The 22566-nt window shown below is 53.5% G+C and overlaps 1 protein-coding gene across 2 annotated transcripts in view; it reads left to right on the forward strand.

Moving 5' to 3' along the window:
- The first annotated feature begins 279 nt into the window (after nt 1-279).
- Nucleotides 280-22566, forward strand: part of DPYSL3 (dihydropyrimidinase like 3) — a 29296-nt gene continuing 7009 nt past the window's right edge. The window contains exons 1-7 of one of the 2 annotated variants that reach the window (XM_057412403.1): nt 280-570; nt 15884-15972; nt 17532-17716; nt 18744-18908; nt 19005-19066; nt 19186-19266; nt 20467-20535. In XM_057412403.1, coding sequence (XP_057268386.1) covers nt 289-570; nt 15884-15972; nt 17532-17716; nt 18744-18908; nt 19005-19066; nt 19186-19266; nt 20467-20535 — 933 coding nt within the window. In that variant the 5' untranslated portion in view covers nt 280-288. Of the gene's footprint in view, nt 571-9895; nt 10023-15883; nt 15973-17531; nt 17717-18743; nt 18909-19004; nt 19067-19185; nt 19267-20466; nt 20536-22566 lie in introns of those variants that run through there. The other variant, XM_057412404.1, reaches the window with a different exon arrangement.

Raw genomic sequence — 22566 nt, forward strand, 5'->3', positions numbered from 1 at the left:
GAGCGCGGCTGGAGGCTCCGCCCCGTCCCCCGCCCCGCGGCCCCGTCCCCGCCCCGCCCGGGCCCCGGCTGCGGCCGCTCCCGGCCCCCGGCCGGGCGGGTCTCTGCTCACGTCTGGTCCCGCCCGGGCACGTGGCGTTTGCGCGCCGGGTACAGGCCCCGCCAGACCTCGCCGCGCCGGCAGCGGAACGGGAGCGGCGGCGCTGCCCCGGAGCCCCGCGCCCCCGTGACCTGCCCCGCCCCGCGCCCGCGGACCCGTCCAGTCCCGTCCCGTCCCGTCCCGGCGGGCATGGCGGCGGGCGGGCGGCGCGGCGGCGAGGAGCTCCCGGTGTACCTGGCGCGACCCGGAGCGCCGGTGGCGCCCCGGCAGAAGCGCGGCGGGCTCTTCTGCAGCGTCGAGGGGGCCTTCGAGAGCAAGACCCTGGACTTCGGAGCGCTGCGTGTAGGGCAGCGCCGCGCCCCGCCTCCCTCCCGCCCCGACCCCGCTCCCGGCTCCTGCCCGGCCGCCGGTGACCTCCGCGCAGCCCCCGACGAGGAGCGGCTCCAGGACGTGGCCCCCGCGGATGACATGGTAGGGGCCGGCGCGGCGGGGACGCTGGACGGGTGCGGCGGGCGCGAGGCCGGCGCTGGGGCTCGGGCGGTGGCGGGGCCTCTCCCGACCCCGGGCCGCTGCCCACGGGCGGGGCTCGGCAGCCTCGGGACCCGGGGCCGGTCCCGCTGGAGCCTGGAGCGGTGCGGGCGACGGGCTCCGCTCCCGCGACGTAGCTCCTGCCATCCCTGGCGAGATGGGAGTGAGGGCAGCAGGCAGGCAGGGCAGACCGGCCGCGCTGCTGTCTGCCGGTGTGCGAGGCTCCTGCCCGCGGGACGCGTTGTCTTCGGTTCCCAGCCCGGTCCGAGGGTCCTCACAGCGTTACTGGGAGCGGTAAAGCCGAGTGCTGGAGCGGCTGACTGGGCTTACTGCGGTTGCTCGTTCTATACTTGAATGAAAGAATACCTGCCCCCATACCCCCTCACCAAGGGGGGTTTTAGGGCTATAACTCCAAACAGGCAGATCCTTATCTCACACTGACACAACTCCGAAGCACCACCCCAGAGGCGAGGGACATCCCATTGATCTGGAAGTGGCATTACTAAAGGTGTCATCAGGCACAAAGTTTCTCAAGTTGTGCCGCGATGAAGGTAGTGAACAGGTTCATCAGCTCCACAGCACAGATCCTCTTGCTTTGTGGTTCTGGTCCCGTTTACACCTGTGTAAGTTTGGCCGGGAGATGATGAAGTTAATGGTGTTGGGTGAACTCCTCATCTGGGGGGGTCAGTGTGCCGGTTGCTCAAAATGGGCAGAGGAGGCCACTCAGGTCAGTGAGCTCGTCTGGGGCTGAACTGTACAGTGAACAGTTGTCTGGTGTCCAGGGGTGAACAGGGCAAATTCGTAAAACCCATTTTTAAAATGGAACCAAAAATCACTGAGGTAAACAGCGAGCCTGCAGCTTAGCCTGAGGGGAGTGGTGGGTGTCCTGGGGGCTTGTGTCCAGAGTGAACCTTGATAAAGTGTGTGATCTGGAGGACCCACCTCACCAGCCTGATGGGAGAAGCAGCAGCACTGAGATGCAATTGGCCTGTTTCAGTTTTGAGGAAAAGCATCAACCCTCTTTAATGTCTGCATCTTCTGTAGGGGGCTCTCAGCTATGCAGTGGTCTTGAGGTTTCTTCACCCTCTGCTCTCTGGCTTCTTACTGGTGCATTCTTTGGTTCCCGTTTTTGAGCATTGCTCCTTTACAGCCTGTTTTAGAGTCAGGAACAAAGTTGACATTATATTCCTCTCAGTACCAACCTTGTCCACATGGTTTGAAGAGCAGCTGCAGAAATGACCACTGTATCAACAGTTTTATGGCGCCGCTTGTTGGGAAAGAAACAACCTCAGCCTGTCTGCAGGCTTTGCTATGAGCTTTGCTTTGTTAGCCCTACCAAAACTTTGAAACAGTCTTGTTCCCTTTTAAGGTCTTATGTAGATCTTTATCTCTGGAGTTTTGTAGCAGAGGTTTTCCTTCCACAGCCCCTCTCTTCCTGATGATTTCTACTCCTAGATTTCTTCCTCTGAGGCCTTCCACCAGATGAGCATCAGGAACCAAACCCTTTTTATCTGCATGCCTTGCCTAAGAAAGTGGGAGGCTTCACAGATGGGTTCCTGTGTGTATGTGGCTGGAAGGAATCCTATGACTCGCTGCTGCAACGTTCAAGTTCAGGAGTTCGGGTGCTCCATGCACACCGAGGCGCACCGCGTGCCAGCTTCTGCTGAACCCTGCAGATTCAGAGCGCACAAAGGCTCTTTTGTCAGGGCAAATCGAACCTCTGAATAAATTCACAGATTAAGAAAGAGAGAGAGAGGTTAAGTCACCTACCTTTGACCAAGAAACTTAGTAGGGAAGCTGAAAGTAAGAGAATAGCCTGCACACAGGGCAGCAGGCAGAGATGTGTCTCCTCATCCTTGCAGTGAGCAGTTTCTTGGAAGCCCCCCAGACAAGCACACCTTTTCTTTAATTTTTTTTCTTTGTAATGGCATTAATTGCAATCAAAGCGCTGGCTGTTCTGCAGGAAGAAACTGCAGCGTGTAACACGTGAGGAAAATCAACCTGTCAGTGTGAGACAGGCCCAGGTATGTGATTCAGTCTCACTGTGCTTTATCACCAGGTCTGCTGGAAGAGCAAACCCTGAGCTATGGGTGCGGGCACAGTGAAGCCGTGGTTATGGCTCAGGTCAGTCAGGTGCCTGCTTGGCTTCACCACTGGGAGCCTGAGCTTTGCCGGCTGGCGCAGGGACAGAGCGGGTGATGGGTTGCTGGGGCCCTGGCTGCAGAGGCTCTGCCTGTGTGGGCAGATGGGCTTTGGGACTTGATCACATCCTGGTGCCCAGTCCTGGCGCTGGGCTTGCCCAACCAAGATGTGCCTTTCAGGAGTCTGCTTTCCCTGCCATGAGTTTCTGCTGCAGCAAGGGTGGTTGTTGCAGAGCACTTGAAATGTGTAGGAAGAGTGTTGAGGGGCTGGATTCTGCTCTGATCTGGACTGTTTTGCAGAGACCTTATTTAACAGGAGCTGTTTAACTCTGTGCAGGTTTCCCTCAGTAACATCTTGTGTGGACTCTCAGGTTTTCCTGCAGTTTTCCTTGAGGTCTGCCATGCCTTTTGTCTAACTGGAGCGGATTACTTTACTAAAATGAAGTCAAAGAGAGTTTCTCTGTAGGTCACAGACAAACCTTCTGAATTCCTGTGGTAAGGATGTTCACAGAGAGCTAGTAATGTGTGAATAGTGGAGAGCTGCGCCACTGGGCCTCTGCAGGGGAAACATGACTTACAGAGCGGGGAAGGAGCTTTTAGCTCTGTGCTCAGTGCTGGAGAAGGTGGTACAGCAGCAGCTTGTGATAGCCTCTCCCATGCACCTCCTTGCTGCCCAGCCCAGGCAGGAGCACTCCCTTGTTGCGCTCAGCCCCGTCCCGTCCAGTCCCACTGCGTGGTTCAGCCGTGAAGTCGTCATTGCCAAGGCAACTGGCTGTGGTCCCACAAACACGGCACTGCAGCGGCCCCACGGCGGCTGGGGCAGCTCCATCAGCCTGGCGCCCCGGAGGGCGAGGAGCAGAGCCAGGAGTGTGAGGGAAACCACTGGGCTGTGAAGGCCAGCCAGGGGTCTGTCCCCTCCTGAGGACCTATGGCACCCTGCCCTTGGCTTGCTCCTGGGCAGATGTGCCCTGTCCTCTCCAGCTGTGTGACACCCTCGGACCTGGTGTGATAGATCCTGGAGACGTGGGGCTGCCTGCAGTGGAGAGCGAGGCTTGAACCGACTCAATCCTCTCTCAGTTTTTCTGACACGTGTAAAATGTGCTCTGACTTCAGCATTCAGTGTTCTTGTTTCCATTGCCGGTAATTTATAGCAGAAACACCAAGCCAACTGCAGCGTTTTCCTCACGGGTGAACTTAGCATGATCTAAAGTTGCAGTTGTGTGCTGCCTTTTTGCACAGTTCTCCCAAAATCTTCCATTTGTGAAAGAGATCATAAAGCACTTGGATAGCACCAGTTCATAACCTCAGTATCACCCCATTCAGCAGAGAGCTCAGGTTTCTGTTTTGGTTTTACGTTTTTTAAGAGAAAAATTTGGAGTTACATTATTTCTAGTATTTCTGCAAACAATAGAACAAACCCAAGCCACTGGACTAGTTCCCACAATGCAAACAAAACAGTGAAAGCTGTGATAATTCACAGAGTTTGAGGATAAATACTCTGGTATTTATTGGAAAAAAAAATCCCACTCATTTTTGTGTTGGGTTTTTTGGTTTTGTTGTTTTTTTTTTTTTTGGTTTTGGTTTTGTTTTTTTTTAATAAGAAATCTGATGCCTGAAGCACAACAGCAAGAGGTCAGTTCTTTGGCTGTTCGTGCTGGGATACACATTAGTGCCAGCAGTTATGCAGAACTGCAGTTCAATAAACCACCCTCTGTGTGAGAAGGCACAGATTTCATGGGAGTTATGCAGTAGGGCCGCTTTTATAAAGAAATTGGAGTCAGTTGAAGAGTTCCTGCTTGCTGCAAAGAGCTTTTGTGTTACCAGAAATCTCACCCTAACAGAAATAGTTTGATTTACCTTGTGCGAACAGTCCTTGGTTTCCTTCCTCCCATGCTCCTGGCTGTGGTGGTGAAGGCTGCACAAGCGTCTGCTCTGGTGTCGGTAGTGGCAGAGCCAGGAACTGGCTGCAGATGTGAGCACTGTGATGGCACTGGGCTTGGAAGGACGCTGTGGTTGTTACTCCGGGTGGTGATTTTCAGCCTTCTTGAAGCAGATCTTCCCTGTCTGAAGGGGTAGGGCATTGGACAGGCTGGCTGGCATGACCTGCAGGATGAGCATTCCTGCTGCTGCCTTTCTCTTGTATTGTGACCCCGAGGGACAGGGTTTAGAGAGAGTCTGGCCAGTGGTTTAGAAGGGGCTCATGTGCAGGGCAAGGAAGGAGTTCTTTCCTATGCCTGTGGTAGGGTTTATAATGTTCTTTATCTTCACAAAATGATACTCCAAAAGACTTTATTTAAAATAAAAACCCATTGATCTTGTTTCTCCACATTTAACAAATAATAATAGATCCTAGCTATGGAACATTTTAGGGGAGCAATGGGGCATCACCAAGCATGCCACGAAGTACATAAAACGTATACCAGATTCTGTGGCAATAGCCTAATGCAGCAGGTTGGAAGAGGTGATGCTTCTTTTAATACTGTGTATTTCTTCTGGGGTTATCAGAAAACACAGCAAGAGCCGCATGTGATGCGGCATCAGGAAAAGTGCGTTGTGAGTAGCTTCCAGAGGAGCTGACTTTGCTTCTGTCTTGAGTACAGACCCACAGGGGGCTCGCCCAGTGCACTGATGGGGGATGCCACAAGAACACCTGCAGCAGGACATGGCATCCGAGATGCAGCAGCTGCTCTCCCTTGAGGCGGTTGTGGCCAATGAAGCCCAGCAGGGTACGAGGGGTTCTGTCCCTGCCAAGTTGCTGGCTTTAGGATGAGGGGCAGAAGCGAAGGACTGATCCCCAGGCGTCTGTGGTCCTGACAGAGGTGCTGCAGAGATGTCACCAGGAGACTCCTGGCAGGTAACGTTCAGTCCGCAGACATGCTTTGGGAGCCAAACTACATGAGCCGCTTGGACATTTCTTTGTGTTCTTGCAAATCTGTGTGGCTTCTGAGATGCCCATTTTAGGAAAGAAAGGAAAACCATAAAAAATTCTGGGAAGCAGCTAAACTTTGTGAGCTGTGCAAGGCAAGACTCACTGCTGTCTCACTTGGAAAAGGCTTTGGTGTGTTGGAAACTCCTCTAAGCATTTTTCTATGAACATAGTTGAAAGTGTCAAATGCAAACTTCGGTAGGTTTAAATTGAATTAAACATTTCAATTTGTGGTTTGGCCGCAGCAAAACGGTTGGCTCTGACCAAAATAATGTTTTCCTTTTTATCTGAGATGTCAGTACCTTCAAGAGGCCAGAATAGCCCCAGCTGACTGGGTGGATACAGCTCCGTAGGGAAACTGTAGGGGGCTTAGAAGGAGGGTGTGTGACTTGTTTAGTGGGAAGCTTTATGCTTTATGTGTTAGATGCAACTCTTCTCCAGTATCACAAATGACCTGGAAAGAGAGGTACAGCATGTGTGGAGTTGACAGTGGTGCTGTGAATGCCAGCTGGGGAGGAACGATCCCAACATGACCTTTGGGACTCAGAGAGGTGATCCGGGAATGACAGAAAGAGATTCAGCTCTGAAAAGCACAAGCGAACAGACCTACAGAAGGACTGTGAAATGTGCAAGATTTTGTGATGAGACCCAGACAAGTAATTTCCTGTGTGTGGCCTACTCTTCAGAGGTTGTCTGGGAGAATGCAAGCTGTTCACTGATGGTCAGTCCTAATCCCAAGGAAAACTGTGGTGGAGACAAGCTAGAGCTGCATTTGCTCTGTCACTTTACTTGGGTGGAAGCTTTCCCTACACAGACCCCTTCCATTGTCACCTCTGCCACGAGGTGGAAGGCGGAGAGGGTTGATTTTTCTGCTGAGGAGCAGTTGCTATGGATGGCTGGAGGAAATGGGAGGAAGAAACACAAAATAAACATGCCAGCAGCCTTCCTGGAGACAGGGATGAGAAGCTGGAAAATACAGCTGAACCTTGGCTCTTTCAGCAGGGCTGACTCTCAGCTGTGGGTTGGATCCAGCAGCATCTTTCCCATTGCTCTTCTGGGAACAGCTGAATTCCATTTTACAGCACACGGATTTGGATCCAGTAACGGGTTGTTTACATTCAGTGAGGGGGGAGAAGCAGTGATGCTAAGCAGAGAGCCCAGACTTTGCTAGTCCTTGCTTCGCAGGTTAAAGGTGGCAAGACAGGTGCCTGTATTTCATGGACTTGGGCTGGCCTGCCCATGCTCTGAGGGAATTGAGTCACTTCAGTGGAAATCCAGATGTTCTTGTGTAGCCGAAGCTCATCTCATGGAGGGAACTAAGTGTGAAGTGGAAGCCATCTCTCTCCTGGCTTGGCATTAGCATTCTGGGGTGAGTGGTCTCTCCTAACCCAGACATATCCATCCAGGGAGGCATGGAAGCAGCTGCCTGCAGTGGGAGCAGGTATCTCCCAGAGGTTGGTGCTCTGCGCCCTTGTCCACATTGCAATGGGCATTGCAACGTCCAGGTACCTTACTGCTCTGTCCGGGTGCTGGTGTGGCCACAGGCATCATGGATGCGCAGGGATTGCTGTGTGCAGGGATGTCTGCTGTGTACAGGGATGTCTTCCCTCTGTGCTTGGGCACCTCCCAGGGCCCTGTCCCAGCTGTGGTCCAGCAGCCTAGGTAGCTGCTGTGTCTGGAAGTGTTGGGTAGCTGCTGTTTTGTCAGTCATCCCCAGAGTGCTGCCTGCAGGCTGCCCCTTGTTGCACAGTGGGTCACAGTGCCTGTGGTTTTGCTAGGATGAGGTATAGTGATTTCAAATTGCACAACAAAGATTCACAGAAGTTCTGTGTCAGTGGAGAAGGGAAGCGACAAGGGAGGTACCTTTCACATCATGGTGAAATAGCTGAGCGTAGTAAAAATCCCGCTTTTCAACATACGCATTGAAGAAGTGAGGAGGGACCTGAATTTGGCTCAGACCTTCCCCTCATGGCAGACTGATGTACGAGGGAGTGGGGAGAGAGCAGAAGGGGCTGAGCTACCATCATCAAGTGCGGCACATGTTCTGGTCCCACGTGAGAAGGGTTGTTCCACTGTTGTAGCTGCGTTTGTCCTGCATGCGGTGTGAGTCTGGATGTGTTTGTGGGTGGGGTTTGGGTCAGTTTTCAGCCTAGGCTGGCTCTTCTGAGGCTTGGAGAAGGCAGGTGTCAGCTGGGAAGGGAGCCACAGAACAGGGACCTGGAGGCTTGGATTGGGTGGGAATGGGAATGGTAATGAAAGGGGCATGCATGCTGCGCTCTAGCTCTGCCATGCCTTCGGAGGGAGGTGGTCATCCACTGGAGCTGGCAGGGGATAAACATGCTCCTGTCTCCCGTTATGAGCTGGAAGAGTACTGTCATTTTAAAATAACTTTCCATTTGACCGTGCTTCTTGTTGAGAATGTTTTGAAGCACACGAGTAATGCCTCATTGATGCACCTGGGGAGGTCCTATGGAAAAAAAAAACACCTTTTTGTCCATTTTGAATGTTTTGGGCCCAGGCAGCACGTTTTACTGTGATTTGTGTGAGCATCATGTAGTGCCCAGGTGGGGAGCACATCTCTGCAAAAGAAGGGTCTGAAGTCACCTTGGTTGCCTGGCATTCAGGGGGCTTGAGCACTGTCCGAGTGCTCAGGTCATCAACATCTGCCCTCATAGTCATTTTGGTAGCTAATTAACTGCTGCTGTTTCTGTTACTTCAGACAAAATAACATGGTGCCACCCAGCATGGGGATACTCTTAAACTTGCTGGGAGATGGGTGAATGAAGTTTCAGGATGTTTGGCAATAGGCATTGAGGGTCCCTGCATTCCACCCTCAGCCAGTCTCATTTCAGTAGAAACCAGGACCTGTTCTTGAAGCGTCGCAGCATCGTGGCAGCACAGTTCAGTCTGGTACCTTACCTCCTCCCCATGTACTACTCAGTTGCAGAGGCTCTGGCACAGCGCTGTGGACACTTCCCTGCCCGTGGATCCCCAGGGAAAGGAAGGCTTCAGCCTTCTCTTGCCAGCTGCAGGGTGCAGGAGCTGGGGAAGAGGAGGCAGTGGTCCAGCCGCACCACGCAGCTCTTGCAGTTTGCAGGCTCTCCTAGTCCTGGCAGCAATAAGTAATATTCTTGAGAAGCTGCTGACTTTAAGCCGGTGAAATCTTTCTCTATTTAGAATAAATATGTATCCAGTAAAAGTTTCTAAGAGCTTCAGCGCACACAGAATAACAAACTCGGTGAGTAGTAAAAGCCTTGGGCTGGATCACTGAGCTGATGGAGGCATCAAAGCTTGTGTTAAGGGAGGGCTGCCACACCAAGCTGTGTACTCACACCGTTCAGTAAGGGGAGCATATAATTGATACCATGGAATGTGCCTCCACGCTGAACTCCACAGCAGAGCAGCGCTCAGGACAGGCCAGGCGGCCGTCACCCACTTGAGAGCTTTGTAGCAAAGCCGGCTGCAGCGTCAGGGGTGTGCCATGAAGGTTGCTTTGCTTGTGCACATGCTGGTGAGCAGAGTGCTCTGTGGATTCCTGCAGTTACCACAAACCGCAGTTACGTTGTAGTTTGGAAAACAGAGGGGAGGGTTGGGTGTTGATCATCCAGGTCAGGGTGCTAGAGAAGAGCTGGAAGTTGCCCTGTGTAAGGTTTGGCTAGTGGATGCCGTAATTGTGTGTCTCGGCATACGCTGAATACCTGTGACCTTCCCGCCTCGATCACAAGTCCTTAGCGCTGCCAGCACTCGCAGTGTTTCCGCAGGACACGCGATTCCCGGGGCAGACGCGTGGTGCATCTTACTGCTCCTTGAAAGTCTCCAACTGCTGTGCTTGTGACTCGAGGCTGAGGCTGACCCGCGTGCCACAGGACCACGGGCCCGTTCTTCCCTCATGGGAAGGTGTCAGCTCGCGCCGAGCCGTTGGGTCCCTGCTCCCCCGGTGACCGTCGCTGCACCCGGGTGCAGACCCGGCCCTGCTCGGTGACCCCTCCGCAGCCACCCCGAGCCCCGGGCTCCCCCGGCGGAGGAGCCGGGGCCTGGCGGCGGGGCTCTGCGCGGGGACCGGGGCCGGCTGCGGGCTGGGCCGTACCTGGTGCGGGGAGCGGAGCCCGGTAACGCCGCACCGGGAGCGGCGCCCGGTATCGAGGTGCCCCCTGGCGGCCGCGGGCGGGGCTGTGGGCGGGGCGGGGCGGGCGGTGTCCCCGGTGGCGGCGGGCACGGCGGGCTCGGGCTCGCCTTTGTGCGGAGCCGGCGCGGAGGGCGGCGTTGGGCCGGGCCGGGCAGGCAGCGCCATGTCGTACCAGGGCAAGAAGAACATCCCGCGCATCACGGTGGGTGCCGCGGGCGGGGCGGGGGGCGCTGCCGGTGCCGAGCGCCCCGTGGGGCCGGGGTCGGTGCCCACCGGGGCGGTGGCGTCGCCGCGCAGACAAAGAGCCGCCGCCCGCGCAGGTGCCCCGGAGCCGCGGGGGGACCCGGGCTGCGCACGGCCGAGCCACGGCGGGGTCAGTCCGGGGGAGAAGCTGCTGCGGCGGACGGTGCCCGGCGGCGCCCGCTCCTGGAGCGCTGCCCGCGGCCCCGCCGGCAGCCACCCCGCCTCCCGCGGAGGTGAGCGGTCCCGCAAACCCGCCGGGCGGGCGGGCGCCCCTTCGAGCGCGGCCCGGGCTGTCCCGCAGGGCGTTCCCTGCTCCCGGTGCTGCCGCGTCAGGTGCGGCTGCGGCGCGGGGACCGCACCCAGCGCAGCCCGGCCGCGGGGCGCTGTCCGGCATCTTCGCTTCGGGGACGCGGGGAGCCCGGTCCCGAGGCCACCGCTGCCCCTCCGGGGCTTCCGTGCCTCCCGCGGCGGCTGCAGCACCTGCCCGCCCCCCCAGAGGAGGCTGCACCGAGCTTTCTTCGGGGAGAGCGGTCAGGGCTTTCGTTTCCCCGGTGCCTTGTCGCTGGTTTTACATGGCTCCCGATTGTCCTTCTGAGGGCGGCTTTTGGCCCCTTGGAGGAGAAAGAAAATCGAAGCACCCGCGTTTCATTATTCTTTTTAATGTACAAATGTGAACAAAATGCTCCCAGAGAAGCACAAAGATCGTTAACGCTGTAAAGAGAAATTCCTTTGTCAACCCAGATTCAGTTGCTTTAATAAGCAATGTTGCCACTGTGCACATCTTGTCTTTCCTGTATCCTTAGACCACCATGATGATAAGGACATTGCTTCTGCAGGTGGGATTTCCCTTGTTCTCTGGGGCGTCTCTACAATGACCTTTTTTCTGTTAGGCTTTACTAATATGCAGGGCTTGTTCTCACTCCTCTGGGATCTGGCAGGAAATTTCTCACCTCAGTGGTAACAAAATCTCTCAGGTTACTTTATTTCTCCCCATTAAATCCTTTCCTCTGCCTGCTGAAGCTGAATGCGCTGTGAGTGAGTGGTGTCTCCTCTGACTCCTGCAGCTTGGTTACCAGTTTGGGGACTCTCTTTCCCTGCTCTGCAGCATTATCATGTCGTGGTTGGGTGGCGAAGATGGCTCAGGAATTCCGTCAAATGACCCATATGCTCTGAACCCACCCCTTGAGGCCCAGGGAAGCCGTGAAGTGAAGTCAGGTGTCTCTGTTTTAGAGGGATGGCAGAAGGAATATCTCGGATATGGTGTCTCTCCTGGAACAAAGCCTCTTCTGTCCCTTTCTGCAGGTTGTGCCCCCTCTTCCCCCCCCCCCCCCCCCGGCATTTGACTGTTTATTCCTCCTGAGGTTTCCACCCCAGAATCTGTTCCTGCACATCAGGACCATTGTGACTTCTGGGATGGTAGATTGTCAGCTAAGCTGCCCTCGTTAGGAGAGAGACTTTAGGGACTGTAATGTGCCATTAGGGCATAAGATACCTGAGAGACCTTTAAAGCACCACAGCTGGAGGCAGGTCTGGCATGTAGCTCACCTGTAGATCTCAAATCTGATAGTACTGCAGTGACAAAGCCTGCAAATGAAGGGAGCCCTGGTTTTACCAAATAACTGTTATCAGAGCTGTTGTTTGAATCAAAATTGCCCAGTCTTTCTGGTTTGGTCACACTATCGAGGTAGACTGGAGTTCCCGTGTGTTTTCTGGGTGTGCGCCATGCCTATCCCATTCCACTGCCTGTCACAGCCCAGGAGTGGCACCTCTGAGATGTCTCTGGCACCTCTAAAACCAGTGAGGTCTGTGTGGGGATCTAGCATGTGGTGTTGGGTGCAAGTGGGGAGAAAAGCCTCAGTTACTGACTAGGTGGATGTTGGCAATCTGGCAGCCATCAGTCTGGCATTTCTTGCCATGCCCACAGGCTGTGGGGGATCACTGAGTGTAGCTGGTGGCTGCCCTCAATCCCTGTGGTTCCAGCCAGAGGTTTTTGCATGCTGTTGTGTGGTGCATTAGTAAGGAGGAGACATCCAACTACTGATGAAACACCATGGCAATTAGTGTCTCTTATCTTAGAAGGGAAAGAGTAGTAAGGCCATACACCTGCTTCCATGCATTATACTCTGGTGCTTTGTAAACAGGGTGAGCCCTATTCCTGAGTGGTTTCAGTAGCCTTCTGGAAGCTGCAGCCTCCCTTCTGCAGCATTACACTGAGAAGTGTTAACAGACCCCCTGATGTTTTGGGATCTCAAATGACTGGATGATGCTTAAGAGCATCAGGAGCAGAGTGTGGGCATGAGGGAATGAGCAATGGTTTTGAAAGCTTGGTCCCAGGAACCAACAGGCGGAGAGACAGGCAGTGCTTAGCAAAAAGGTTTTCTGGCAGAGCACGGGTGCTGGTGGTGATCCTGCCAGGCTTTGGCAGGGCTCTGCTGGAAGATGCTTCCAGGTGTGGCCTTGTGGGGCAGAACCTGGGCCTGCAGAAATGGATGCTCAGGAAAGGTACCACCACACTGGTGACAAGTGGGCTGTTGCTGGCTGCGTGGAGACTTGTTGAGGCACAGTCAGGGGCTGGGCTGGAGCTGAGGTGCCCTGCAGAGGCTTCTCCCAGGCCAGGAGAAAGGTGGTGCCCCTGGAGCCTCTGAGGATGTCTCCATCTGCTAACAATGGCTGATGACACAGACTGACACTGGCTGGCAGGGAGATGTGGTTGTGGAGATGCACAAATGAGCTCTGGCAGAGGAAACAGTGCATTTATTGTAATCTGAGGCTGCTCTGGCTGCAGAAGCTTGTCTGTTAATTCAGACTGGTTTCCTTGTAACTGCTTTATTCTCTTCCTTTCTTGTTCACTGCCTCTGAACGTCTGGATGCACTCCTGATTGATGCTAGGGCCCATGGATGTGGTACCATTTGGCTTTCACTTATTTTATGCTATATTTCTCCCTCCACGCTGGGTAGCTGCTGGTGCAGCCTCCCTTCTCCCCACCCTGCGGCACAGGGGTGTCCGGCAGATAGGCTCAGGGCGGCCCCTGAATGAACGCCTTGTTCCAGTTCCAGCATGATGGACCTCACGATTCTGTGTACTAACAGAGTTAGCACCGAGCAGCATTTCACGTCTGCCACAGAATGATCGTTTGTGTTTGCGGGCAGGCACATCTTCTGAGTTCATATTAACAGCTTATTCTGCAATTGTCCAGTGCTGCAGTTGCCTGGCCCCAAGCTGTCCGTCTGTGCCGGTCTCCCTTTGCTTCCCCTTGCCTGGTGTGCAGGGAGAGGCAGGGCAGCATCAGCGTTTGCTGGCACTGCTGCGCGAGCTGGGGAGGTTTAAAGGGTGTGGGCAAGACAAAAATAAAAGAAGGAGGCCCAGTCATGTTACTGGATCTGAGACTTTTTCCTTCGTGTAGGTTAGGTAAAGCCAAGGAGGATCTGCCAGGGCATGGGGAACTGCCTCCGTGGGAGAAACTCTGTGTATGAAATATAAAAACCAGTCTTCTTCCCTGTGTTTCTAACCATGGACCTCATTCGTCCATAGCCGATGTCTGATACTTGGTAGTTGCTTGGTAGTTTCTATGTTTCTTATACTGCTACTTAAATACTCACTATTTGCATCCATGGGAGCCAGGGTTCAGCTGCCTGCCCGCTGTGACTGACAGGCTGTAAGCAACTGGCTGTGGTCACACGTGGCTCTTTTAGGGGTTTCTGAACTAAAAATCACAGTCTTGTTGGTGAGATGACAGTTGGAGAGACACAAAAGGAAGGACAAGCACCCTGCGCTGGGCGAGGAGGAGAACCAGTGGCTTGTCAACAGCGTTTGTTGGTGCTTGGGGTCTTCAGCCCCAAGGCTGAGCTTTCCCTGGTGTGTGCCCGTCAGGGAGAGGCAGCTGAGAGCTGGCCCAAAGACCTGGCACTTCCAAGCCAGTGCTGTCCTCCCCCATCTGTGCCTGGGGAAAAGATGTGCACAGAGGGTGGTAGTGAAGGTCCCCCAGCGCAGCAGTCAGCGCTGGTATCTCCGTGTGCAGTTTGTGATTTGTTAAAGCTGTCTCTTTAAAGGAGCTGTGCAGGAGGTCTGTGACCAGCATCGTGCCTTTACTTCCAGACTTTCCTTCCCCATTAGACACCAAAATTCCGCTAGACCTTTGTGCTGACGTGCAAGCTTAGGTCAGGAGAGAAGAGGAGCTGACCCCAGGTCTGCTTGTGGGTGGGATGTGAACAGGGGAACAACTCGACCCTGCACTTTTCCTGGTGGGAGGCTCGGCTCCTGATGGGCGTTAGGCTGTGCTGAGCAGGGAAGGTAAATCCCAGTTGCTGGGACTCCGGTTGCTGGTCATCCGTACGGCCGTGAGAGGCCCTTGCCTGGGAAGCAGGAGGGACGATGGCCTTCCCGCTGCACCAGCGCTGAGCTGCAGCCACGCCGGGCGTTCTCGTCCTTTCCCCACCCAGTTTCTTTGTCTCCTCTGTGAGGATGAGATTGCTGTAAAAACGCACGTGGGTCTCCGGGCTTTGGCTGCTGCAAGCTGCAGGAATGCAGGGGATTCTCGTGCATCCTTCTGTTGCCAGGGAGGAAGCTGCAAATTACCACCACTGGGGTGATACGCCCAGGAATCACCCCGGGGGGGGGCAGATGAAGAGCAAATGCAGGTCCCTGTATAGGAATTAATTGTGCAAGAGCTTCACAGGGTGAGGCTGGTGTGTGAGCCCTGCTGAAGGCTCCTGTCAGCCCTGGTCCAGGCTTGCACAGTGAAAGGGGGGTGTACTCACATGCCAAAACCTGGGCTGTGGGCACCAGGGGGGAGCTGAGAGGAAAATTAGGGGAGCTTGAGAGCTGGAGGGTTGTTGGAAGCATTTTAAGCAGTCAGGAAGGCTGTATTATTCTCTGGAGCAGCACAAGTAGCTTATGTCACCCAAATACATGGTAGTCCTGTGTGCGGTGGGGCTGTTTGCCCCTGTACAGCCTGCAGCTGGGGTTTGGGCTTGTGCACGTGAAGGTAGAAGAGCAGGACCTTGACCTTCCCTGTTCCTCCTCCCCATGAGACAGTTCCCATTCTCTTCCATCAGTGCGTGCTTGGTTGCCCAGGTCCACAAGTGCGAATGCAGAAGAGCATAGAGCAGTTCTGGTTTGGATGCTCCTCTGCTCCCTGGCTGCCCTCCTTTGGAGAAGGCTGCTGGCCACTCTGGGTCAGTAAAAGGAGAACAGAGGAGATGGTAAATGATGAGATAGTTCAGTGCCTTCTGGGTCTGGTGTAGAGCTGTGTCATTGTGAAATGCCTCAGAAGGACTACCCTGAGCATTGTAGTGAAGGCACAGGTTCTAACAGCAGATGCATCATCTTCAGGGCTGCCTGTCATGTTGGTGGTCTTCGCAAGGGGGTAACAGATGAGATAGAAATTGTCTTCTTTAATGCAACTGATTTTGTGTGGTATTTGGATAAAATTTAAGGACATGCCCTTAGTAACTAACTTGCTCTAAATGCTGGTATGTGGCTTGAGCTCCCTGCAGATGTGCATAATGACCCGGTGTAGGCAGCTTTTGACTTCTCTCTGTCTATCTTATGGAAACATCTTTGCTGTGTCCCCAGTGACTCTCCTGTCCACTCATTTCTGCCTCAGGTGTTTCTGGCAGCACCTGCTCCACTCAGAAGCAGCCCATAGGATTGAAAAAGTCATAGTCTTGCTCTTGTCCTGTTGTTTCAAGTGTCGGTACAGAAGTGAAGTTTCTGCTGTCTGATGCTGTAGGATTGCACCCAGGGAGGGCACTGCCCTGGCTGCTGAGGAGCGTCTGTGTTCTCTGCTACTGACAACTGCTGTGTCCTTCCCTTCACAGAGTGATCGTCTCCTTATTAAAGGAGGGAGAATAGTCAATGATGACCAGTCATTCTATGCTGACATTTACATGGAGGATGGCCTCATAAAGTAAGTATGGGACTTCTGTTATCCGCATCTCCTCTTAAACTGGTTTCAGGTTGATGTTTGTTTTGGCTTTTTGTGGACGTGGTCTGTATGCAACTTGCCAGCCACTAAAACTTGATAGCCCTGGATACCTCTGCTTAGAGGCTCAGCTCTCTGCAGTGTGTGTGAGCACGTATGTGATTGCCTGGTGTGTTTGTGTACAAACTCCAGTGACCGAATTGCAGTTGGGCTGGAGACTTTGTGATACCGTGTCCATGGTGCAAAGCGGGGCTGTATTTTGATGGGGCTGTTTATAGCTGGTGACCAGAGCATTTGTGCCCAGGCAGGGCTCAGAGCCAGCTTCAGGTCTTGCTATGGCACAGACTTTCTGGGTGTCTTCAGGCAAATCTCTTAGCCTCATCTGCAGCCTGGAAGTCTCAGAATCATTGCCTGGGGACCAAAGTACTCTTACAAGTGAATTCTGGTAAGAATACACTGAGCGGTTTAAGTCTTTTGGTGATGATTCATCTCAATAGAAGCAGTGGAAAGAGCTGCTGGTTTATTGCTGTGAGGACGCTGGAGTGAGCAGCTGTGTCCACAGAACTTCTGCAACTCTAAGGAAAAAGAAAAAACAGGCCTGCAAAGTGGCTGAAGTTGAACAAAATGTGAAAATGGAATTTGCTCCTCATCTACCTCCCTGGTGTGCCAGGGAAAATCAGAGTTTTTCACCAAAATCAACTTTACTTTTATCTTGATTTATCAGGGAAGACTGAGGAAGGCTTCAAGAAAATAGGATTTCTGAAAGAAGAGATTTGAAAGCTGAGTGCTACATATGGACAGATAAAAGGATTGAGGGGGCAGGGGGCTGAATGGAATCCTGAGGTTTGGGTGACCTGGCCTAAAGGAGGGTGGGTATGCCTCGGAAGGAGACTGTTGTGTGCTAGAACAGTACAAACCCCAAAGGACTATGATGGTATTTTAGGTTACGAGTAGATGTATACTGGAGCTTTTTAGGTTTCCTCTTTTCTGAAGGTATTTTTAGGTACTTGGGGTTTTAGCTGCCTTCCCTATGGTGTGGCCGTGCTGATAGCAAAGATGTCTCTCAGGGGCATCAAGGAGACAACATGAGAGGGGAGGTCTTTCTCTGTAAGTAAGCCTTAGACTTGAGCCACCTTGAGGTGGGCAGAAGGATAAGGGAGAGGAGAGATGAGGGGTACAGCTTACTGGAAGCAGGGCTGGTGGTGTGTCATGTGGGCATGCACCCTGGGTGACCAGGTAGGACTGCTCCCCCAGCCCAGTGCCTGCCCAGACAGCAGGTGCCATCCCGGACACCACCAGAGTAGTCGGGCAGACAGCAGCCGCGCAGCGCGTAGGTCTGGGCAAGGCAGGCAGCCGTGCGTTTTGCTGCAGTGAGGTGGTGTCACGCTGCGGGCTCTGGCAAGCCCAGGCCTGGTGTGGGGCAGAGTGGGTGCGTCTGCTGGCTGTGGTCTTGCCCTGGCTGCTCCCCAGCCAGCCGTTCACTCGTTATGTTGTGGCTGGCTTTCCTTCACGTGGGCCTCAGTGTCTTGGTGTGATCTCATCAGGCAGATTGGAGACAATCTGATTGTCCCTGGAGGGGTCAAAACCATAGAAGCCAATGGAAAGATGGTGATCCCTGGAGGAATCGATGTCCACACGCACCTGCAGATGCCATACAAGGGGATGACAGCGGTGGATGACTTCTTCCAAGGAACGAAGGCGGCCCTGGCTGGTGGAACCACCATGATCAGTGAGTGCAGCAGCAGGTCCTGTACATGGCAATACCCAGCACTCTTGGAACACTGCCCAGTTATTTCTTTTTCTCTTTGCTTTTCTCAGTCATCTTTGCTTTAAAGGTCCATGGCATTGTGCTCATCTTTTCTGTGCTCTCTGACAATGCAGTCTATAGAGTGAGGACTGGGGTGAATCTTTGGGATCCTTAGTAATAGTGAAATGGTGGGCAGGAGGTTTGCATAGGGCCCCTTGCCCTTGCAAATCCTGTGTTCTGTAGTGCTTCATTGTCTGCAGCCACTGGTGCCCTGGGACCCTCAAAAAGGAGCAACGGCCCAGCTTTTTTCCCCTGTTAAATAAAAATAGGGCAGCATGATGCTCAGATGACTCTGAGCAGAAGAACAGAGCAGTGTCCTGGCACCCGGCACTGCTCAGAAGTAAACAGTGCTGACGAGAAAGGAAAGGGAATTCTGAGGTCCTTCCCTGGAGGAGGACATAGTTGTGCACGGGTCTGAGGTCTGGGTTTTAGTGCTGTGCAGGTCACAGGTATGTGCACTGCAGGGTTTCTTGGGGTGCAGGAGTAACTGTGGATCCTTCCAGCAAAGGGGTGGGCTTCCTGTCCTCTCCCATTGGCTATTCTTCCACGGGACCCAAAAACTGACTGTGTGCAATGGGCTGTGGCAGGGCATGGGGATGGCGGGGTGGGCAGTAAGAGGTGCATTAGGGCTGCAGCATGGGAGGAGGCTTTGTGTTAATGGGGTGGGAGTGGGGGTGAGGGAGGACGAGGACCTTCAGCTGATTTCTCAGCAGAAGCCTGTGAAAGGCCCTGGTCCCGTGCCAGAGGCCATTAAGCAAAGTGTCCGTGTGCTTCCCTGCCAATAACTGCGCTTGGAGGAGCCCGGGCACTCCGTGGAGGCGATGGGGACCTCTGGGGAGCAGCCCCGGTGCTGCTTGGGAGGCGAGCGGGGATGGCGGCGGCGCGCGGGGCCTGGCGCAGTGGCTGCGGGGAGCCCTGGCCCAGCCCGTGCCCCGCGGTGCCGCTGCAGTGGACCACGTGGTGCCAGAACCCGAGTCCAGCCTGGCCGAGGCGCTGGAGCGGTGGCGGGAGTGGGCTGACGGGAGCGCCTGCTGCGACTACGCGCTGCACGTGGACGTCCCGCGCTGGAGCGACCGCGTCCGGCAGGAGCTGCACGCCCTCGTCCAGGAGAAAGGTTTGGCTCCCACTGCCCACGGCTCCAGGGGCCCGAGCGGGACCCTCAGGAGCGAGAGCCCCACTCGGCCCCCTCTCCCCTCTGCTCTGCCCCTAGGAGTTAACTCCTTCATGGTGTACATGGCCTACAAGGATTTGTACCAGATGTCGAACACTGAGGTGAGACCTCGCTTGTCACCTTGGGCACGGGGCAGCGGGGGGACGGCAGCTGTGCGGGTGCAGCGCAGGCCAGGGCACTCCTTCTGCTCCTCAGGCATTTTTCCTTCTCTCTGTTTTAGCTGTACGAGATATTCAGCTGCCTGGCAGAGCTGGGTGCCATAGCTCAAGTTCATGCTGAAAATGGTGATATAATTGCACAGGTAACAAACTCCGCTTATGGTATGCAGGTACTGAAAATTCATTGCGGGCAGATTTGGTGCGGAGCATTAGCAAAATGACTCTGGAGCTGCACAGTTGTCTTCTTCAAGGGGATCTCTTGCTGCTCAGCAGCAGTGTCAAATTTACCAAGACTTTCTGCTGTATTTGTGCATAAGCAAATCTGAAATAGTGAATTAGCACTTATCTAAATAGAAGAGAGTGCCATCAAGTATGGTACGTTCACTCCAAGCACAGCTCTTTTTCAGTGAGGAGAGGCAGAGACCTTTGCCTTGCACATAATCAGCTAAAAGAGCTGAAGTGTATTGAAAAGTGCCATGACAAAATGAACATGAGCTGGCAGTGTGCACTTGCAGCCCAGAACACCAACCGTATCCTGGGCTGCATCAAAAGGAGCGTGACCAGCAGGGCGAAGGAGGTGATGCTGCTCCTCTACTCTGCTCTCATGAGACCTCACCTGGAGCATTGTGTGCAGTTCTGGTGTTCTCAGCATAAAAAGGACATGGAACTGTTGGAACAAGTCCAGAGGAGGCCACGAGGATGATGAGGGGACTGGAGCACCTCCTGTATGAAGACAGGCTGAGGAAGTTGGGGCTGCTCAGCCTGGAGAAGAGAAGGCTACGTTGAGACCTCATGGCAGCCTTCCAGTATCTGAAGGGGGGCTATAGGGATACTGGGGAGGGACTCTTCATTAGGGACTGTAGTGATAGGACAAGGGGTAACGGGTTAAAACTTAAACAGGGGAAGTTTAGATTGGATATAAGGAGGAAATTCTTTCCTGTTAGGGTGGTGAGGCACTGGAATGGGTTGCCCAGGGAGGTTGTGAGTGCTCCATCCCTGGCAGTGTTCAAGGCCAGGTTGGACAGAGCCTTGGATGCCATGGTTTAGTGTGAGGTGTCCCTGCCCATTGCAGGGGGGTTGGAACTTGATGATCTTAAGGTCCTTTCCAACCCTAACGATTCTATGATTCTATGATTCTAAGAGCAGAATTTTCTCCCTGCTGTAAGCAGGCAGCCAGCTAATGGACTGGCATTTGCAAGGGAATTGTTGCAAAGGATGTGGTTTGGTTTTCATGTGGGTAGCCTGTACACGGGGTGTGCTGAGGGGAAGGGCTCAACACAGGAGGAATCTGTTTTAATGTGTGGTTGATAGTTTCATAGCCTTGTAATGTCCCTCTGCCCTAGGAACAAACCAGGATGTTGGAAATGGGAATAACCGGCCCTGAGGGCCATGTGCTGAGCAGACCTGAGGAGGTAAGATGCGAAGGACAGTAACACTGAAGAGCTTCCCTTGCAAGCACAGGCACGACAAATGTTTTTCAGTCTTGTTGAGTCTCCCAGCAGACACAGGGCCTTCTGAGTCTCCCAGAATTAATCAGTCAACAAAAATGACTGTATGGCTGTAGCAGCATTTGAGGCTGGTTTGGGGGCATCTGTCTTGTATAGGTGACTCCACGGGTAGGAGAAGCCCAAGAAGAATCACAAGGTTAGTTTTAGTTCCTCTGTAAACGCACTGTTCATGTCTGTCAGGGTACTGACAGATTCCAGGCTCTTCCTGTTTAATCTCTGCTTAGGGTCTAAAGTGTGTTTCAAAGTCAGACAGACAAAGCCATTGGTGGAAGCAGCGGGAGGGAAGGAGGAGGGAAATTCCCTGGTTACCAATCTTTGTCAAGACACTAATTAGATTACTTCTAATTTTAGCTCTCAGGGTATTTTTCGGTTTGGTCCATTAATCTGAGTTGAGTCTAATTTCAGGTAGGTTTTCTTGAGCTAGCTCCCTGCTGAGAGGTGCTTTTAACTTTCCGCAGCACGTGAAAGAAGAAAATAGGAATTTGGTACAATAGCAAAGCTGAGCAGGGGAGCACAGGGACAGATTTGTACTTCAGTGTCTGCTGGAACTGAAATCAGGTAGCTTAAATTAAAAATGCAAGAAGTTGACTGTTTTATGACTGGTAACAACATATATAGCCTAGTGTAATGTAGTGCTTATTCTCTTTGAAGTATGAAAGTGTAAGGCATTCTCCTGTACAGGGAAGAGACTTAATGTCAAATACAGTCAACCAGAGTCACTGTGTGTGTAAACTGCCATTTATTTTTATGGCTTTAGGCCTGTTGCCACTAGTTGGCAAGCTAACCTGCAATTACAGGGTGCTGTGATTGTGCCAGGATTTGAGAACTGTCCTATTATTCTAAGACAGCACTGCGGTTGTCATCCAAAGCTGGTAAAACGTTGTTGAGTGTTTGATCTTGGAATGCCATTAATGCACAAGGCAACCGAGAATAGTGCACAAAGCTCTAGTTATAATCTGTTCAGCCAGATCCAGATCTGCCTGCCTTTGAGATAAACAGTGTCCTTCTTCCAGAACACACTCTACCTGAGAAAATGTTAGCTACAGCACAAATATCCCTGCTACTCCCCATAAAGCGTGCAGGCTGATGGAAAAACACTGAGAAGATGGTCCATGGGTCTGTGGATTTGCTCTGTCCCAAAGAGACCTCAGTGGGGGTTAAAGACAAACTCTTCTATGGGGTGATGGTGGTGATTTGGTATGGCAGGATGGTGCTGCTACAGGTAAGTAACCTGCTGTGAAGGGTATTCAGTGATGGATGTTTGCTCCTGTCCACATGTTAAACTCTGCCAAATACTTAAATCCATAACTGCATGCATTGATGAAAATGTTTTCTTGTGTGCATTTCTGTTTAAAGAGTCTTTAAGCGGAAGAGAAAAGCCTCTTTCCCTGTACAGGAAATAGGCCTGCAGAAGTACGGGAGGTGTCCGGGTGGGTGTGTGTCCGGGTGCAGTGTTCTGCTGCTCCTGCACCGGGAGAGTTAAGCTTGCACGGCCGGCTGCCTGCCTGCAAGCCATCACTGCATTCCCTGGAGCTGGCTGTCCTGGCCTCCCCCGGGAGCCGGCTGCTTGGTACACTGGCTTTTTAAGGCTTCTGTTTTGAACTTTCTCATGCCAAAGCTTGAAGCCAAACTGTAGAGCAAACAGTTGGAGAACCTCTGGGGCTGATCTCAGGCTGAGCATGGGCTGATGTAACAGTCCAAAGATATCCCTCGTGATGGAAACCTGCCCTTCGCTAGCAGCAGGGCAGGGAAGTAGGGGTGGGTGTCAGCAGGCTGGGCTGAGCAGTGGCAGCATCGCAGGACAGGCAGGCCCTGGTGTGAACAGCCTGGCAGAGCACAGCCTGTCGCACCCCAGCCACAGGCATGGGGACGTTTGGTTAACCTGCAGCCACAGGAAAGCCTGGAGCAGTGGTGGCTGCAAGGGGCAGCCCCTTT

Source organism: Pezoporus wallicus, unplaced genomic scaffold (genome assembly GCF_028554395.1).
Source record: "Pezoporus wallicus isolate ANWC-B61680 ecotype Strahan unplaced genomic scaffold, APGP_CSIRO_Pwel_v1 contig_7842, whole genome shotgun sequence".
NCBI lineage: Eukaryota > Metazoa > Chordata > Aves > Psittaciformes > Psittacidae > Pezoporus > Pezoporus wallicus.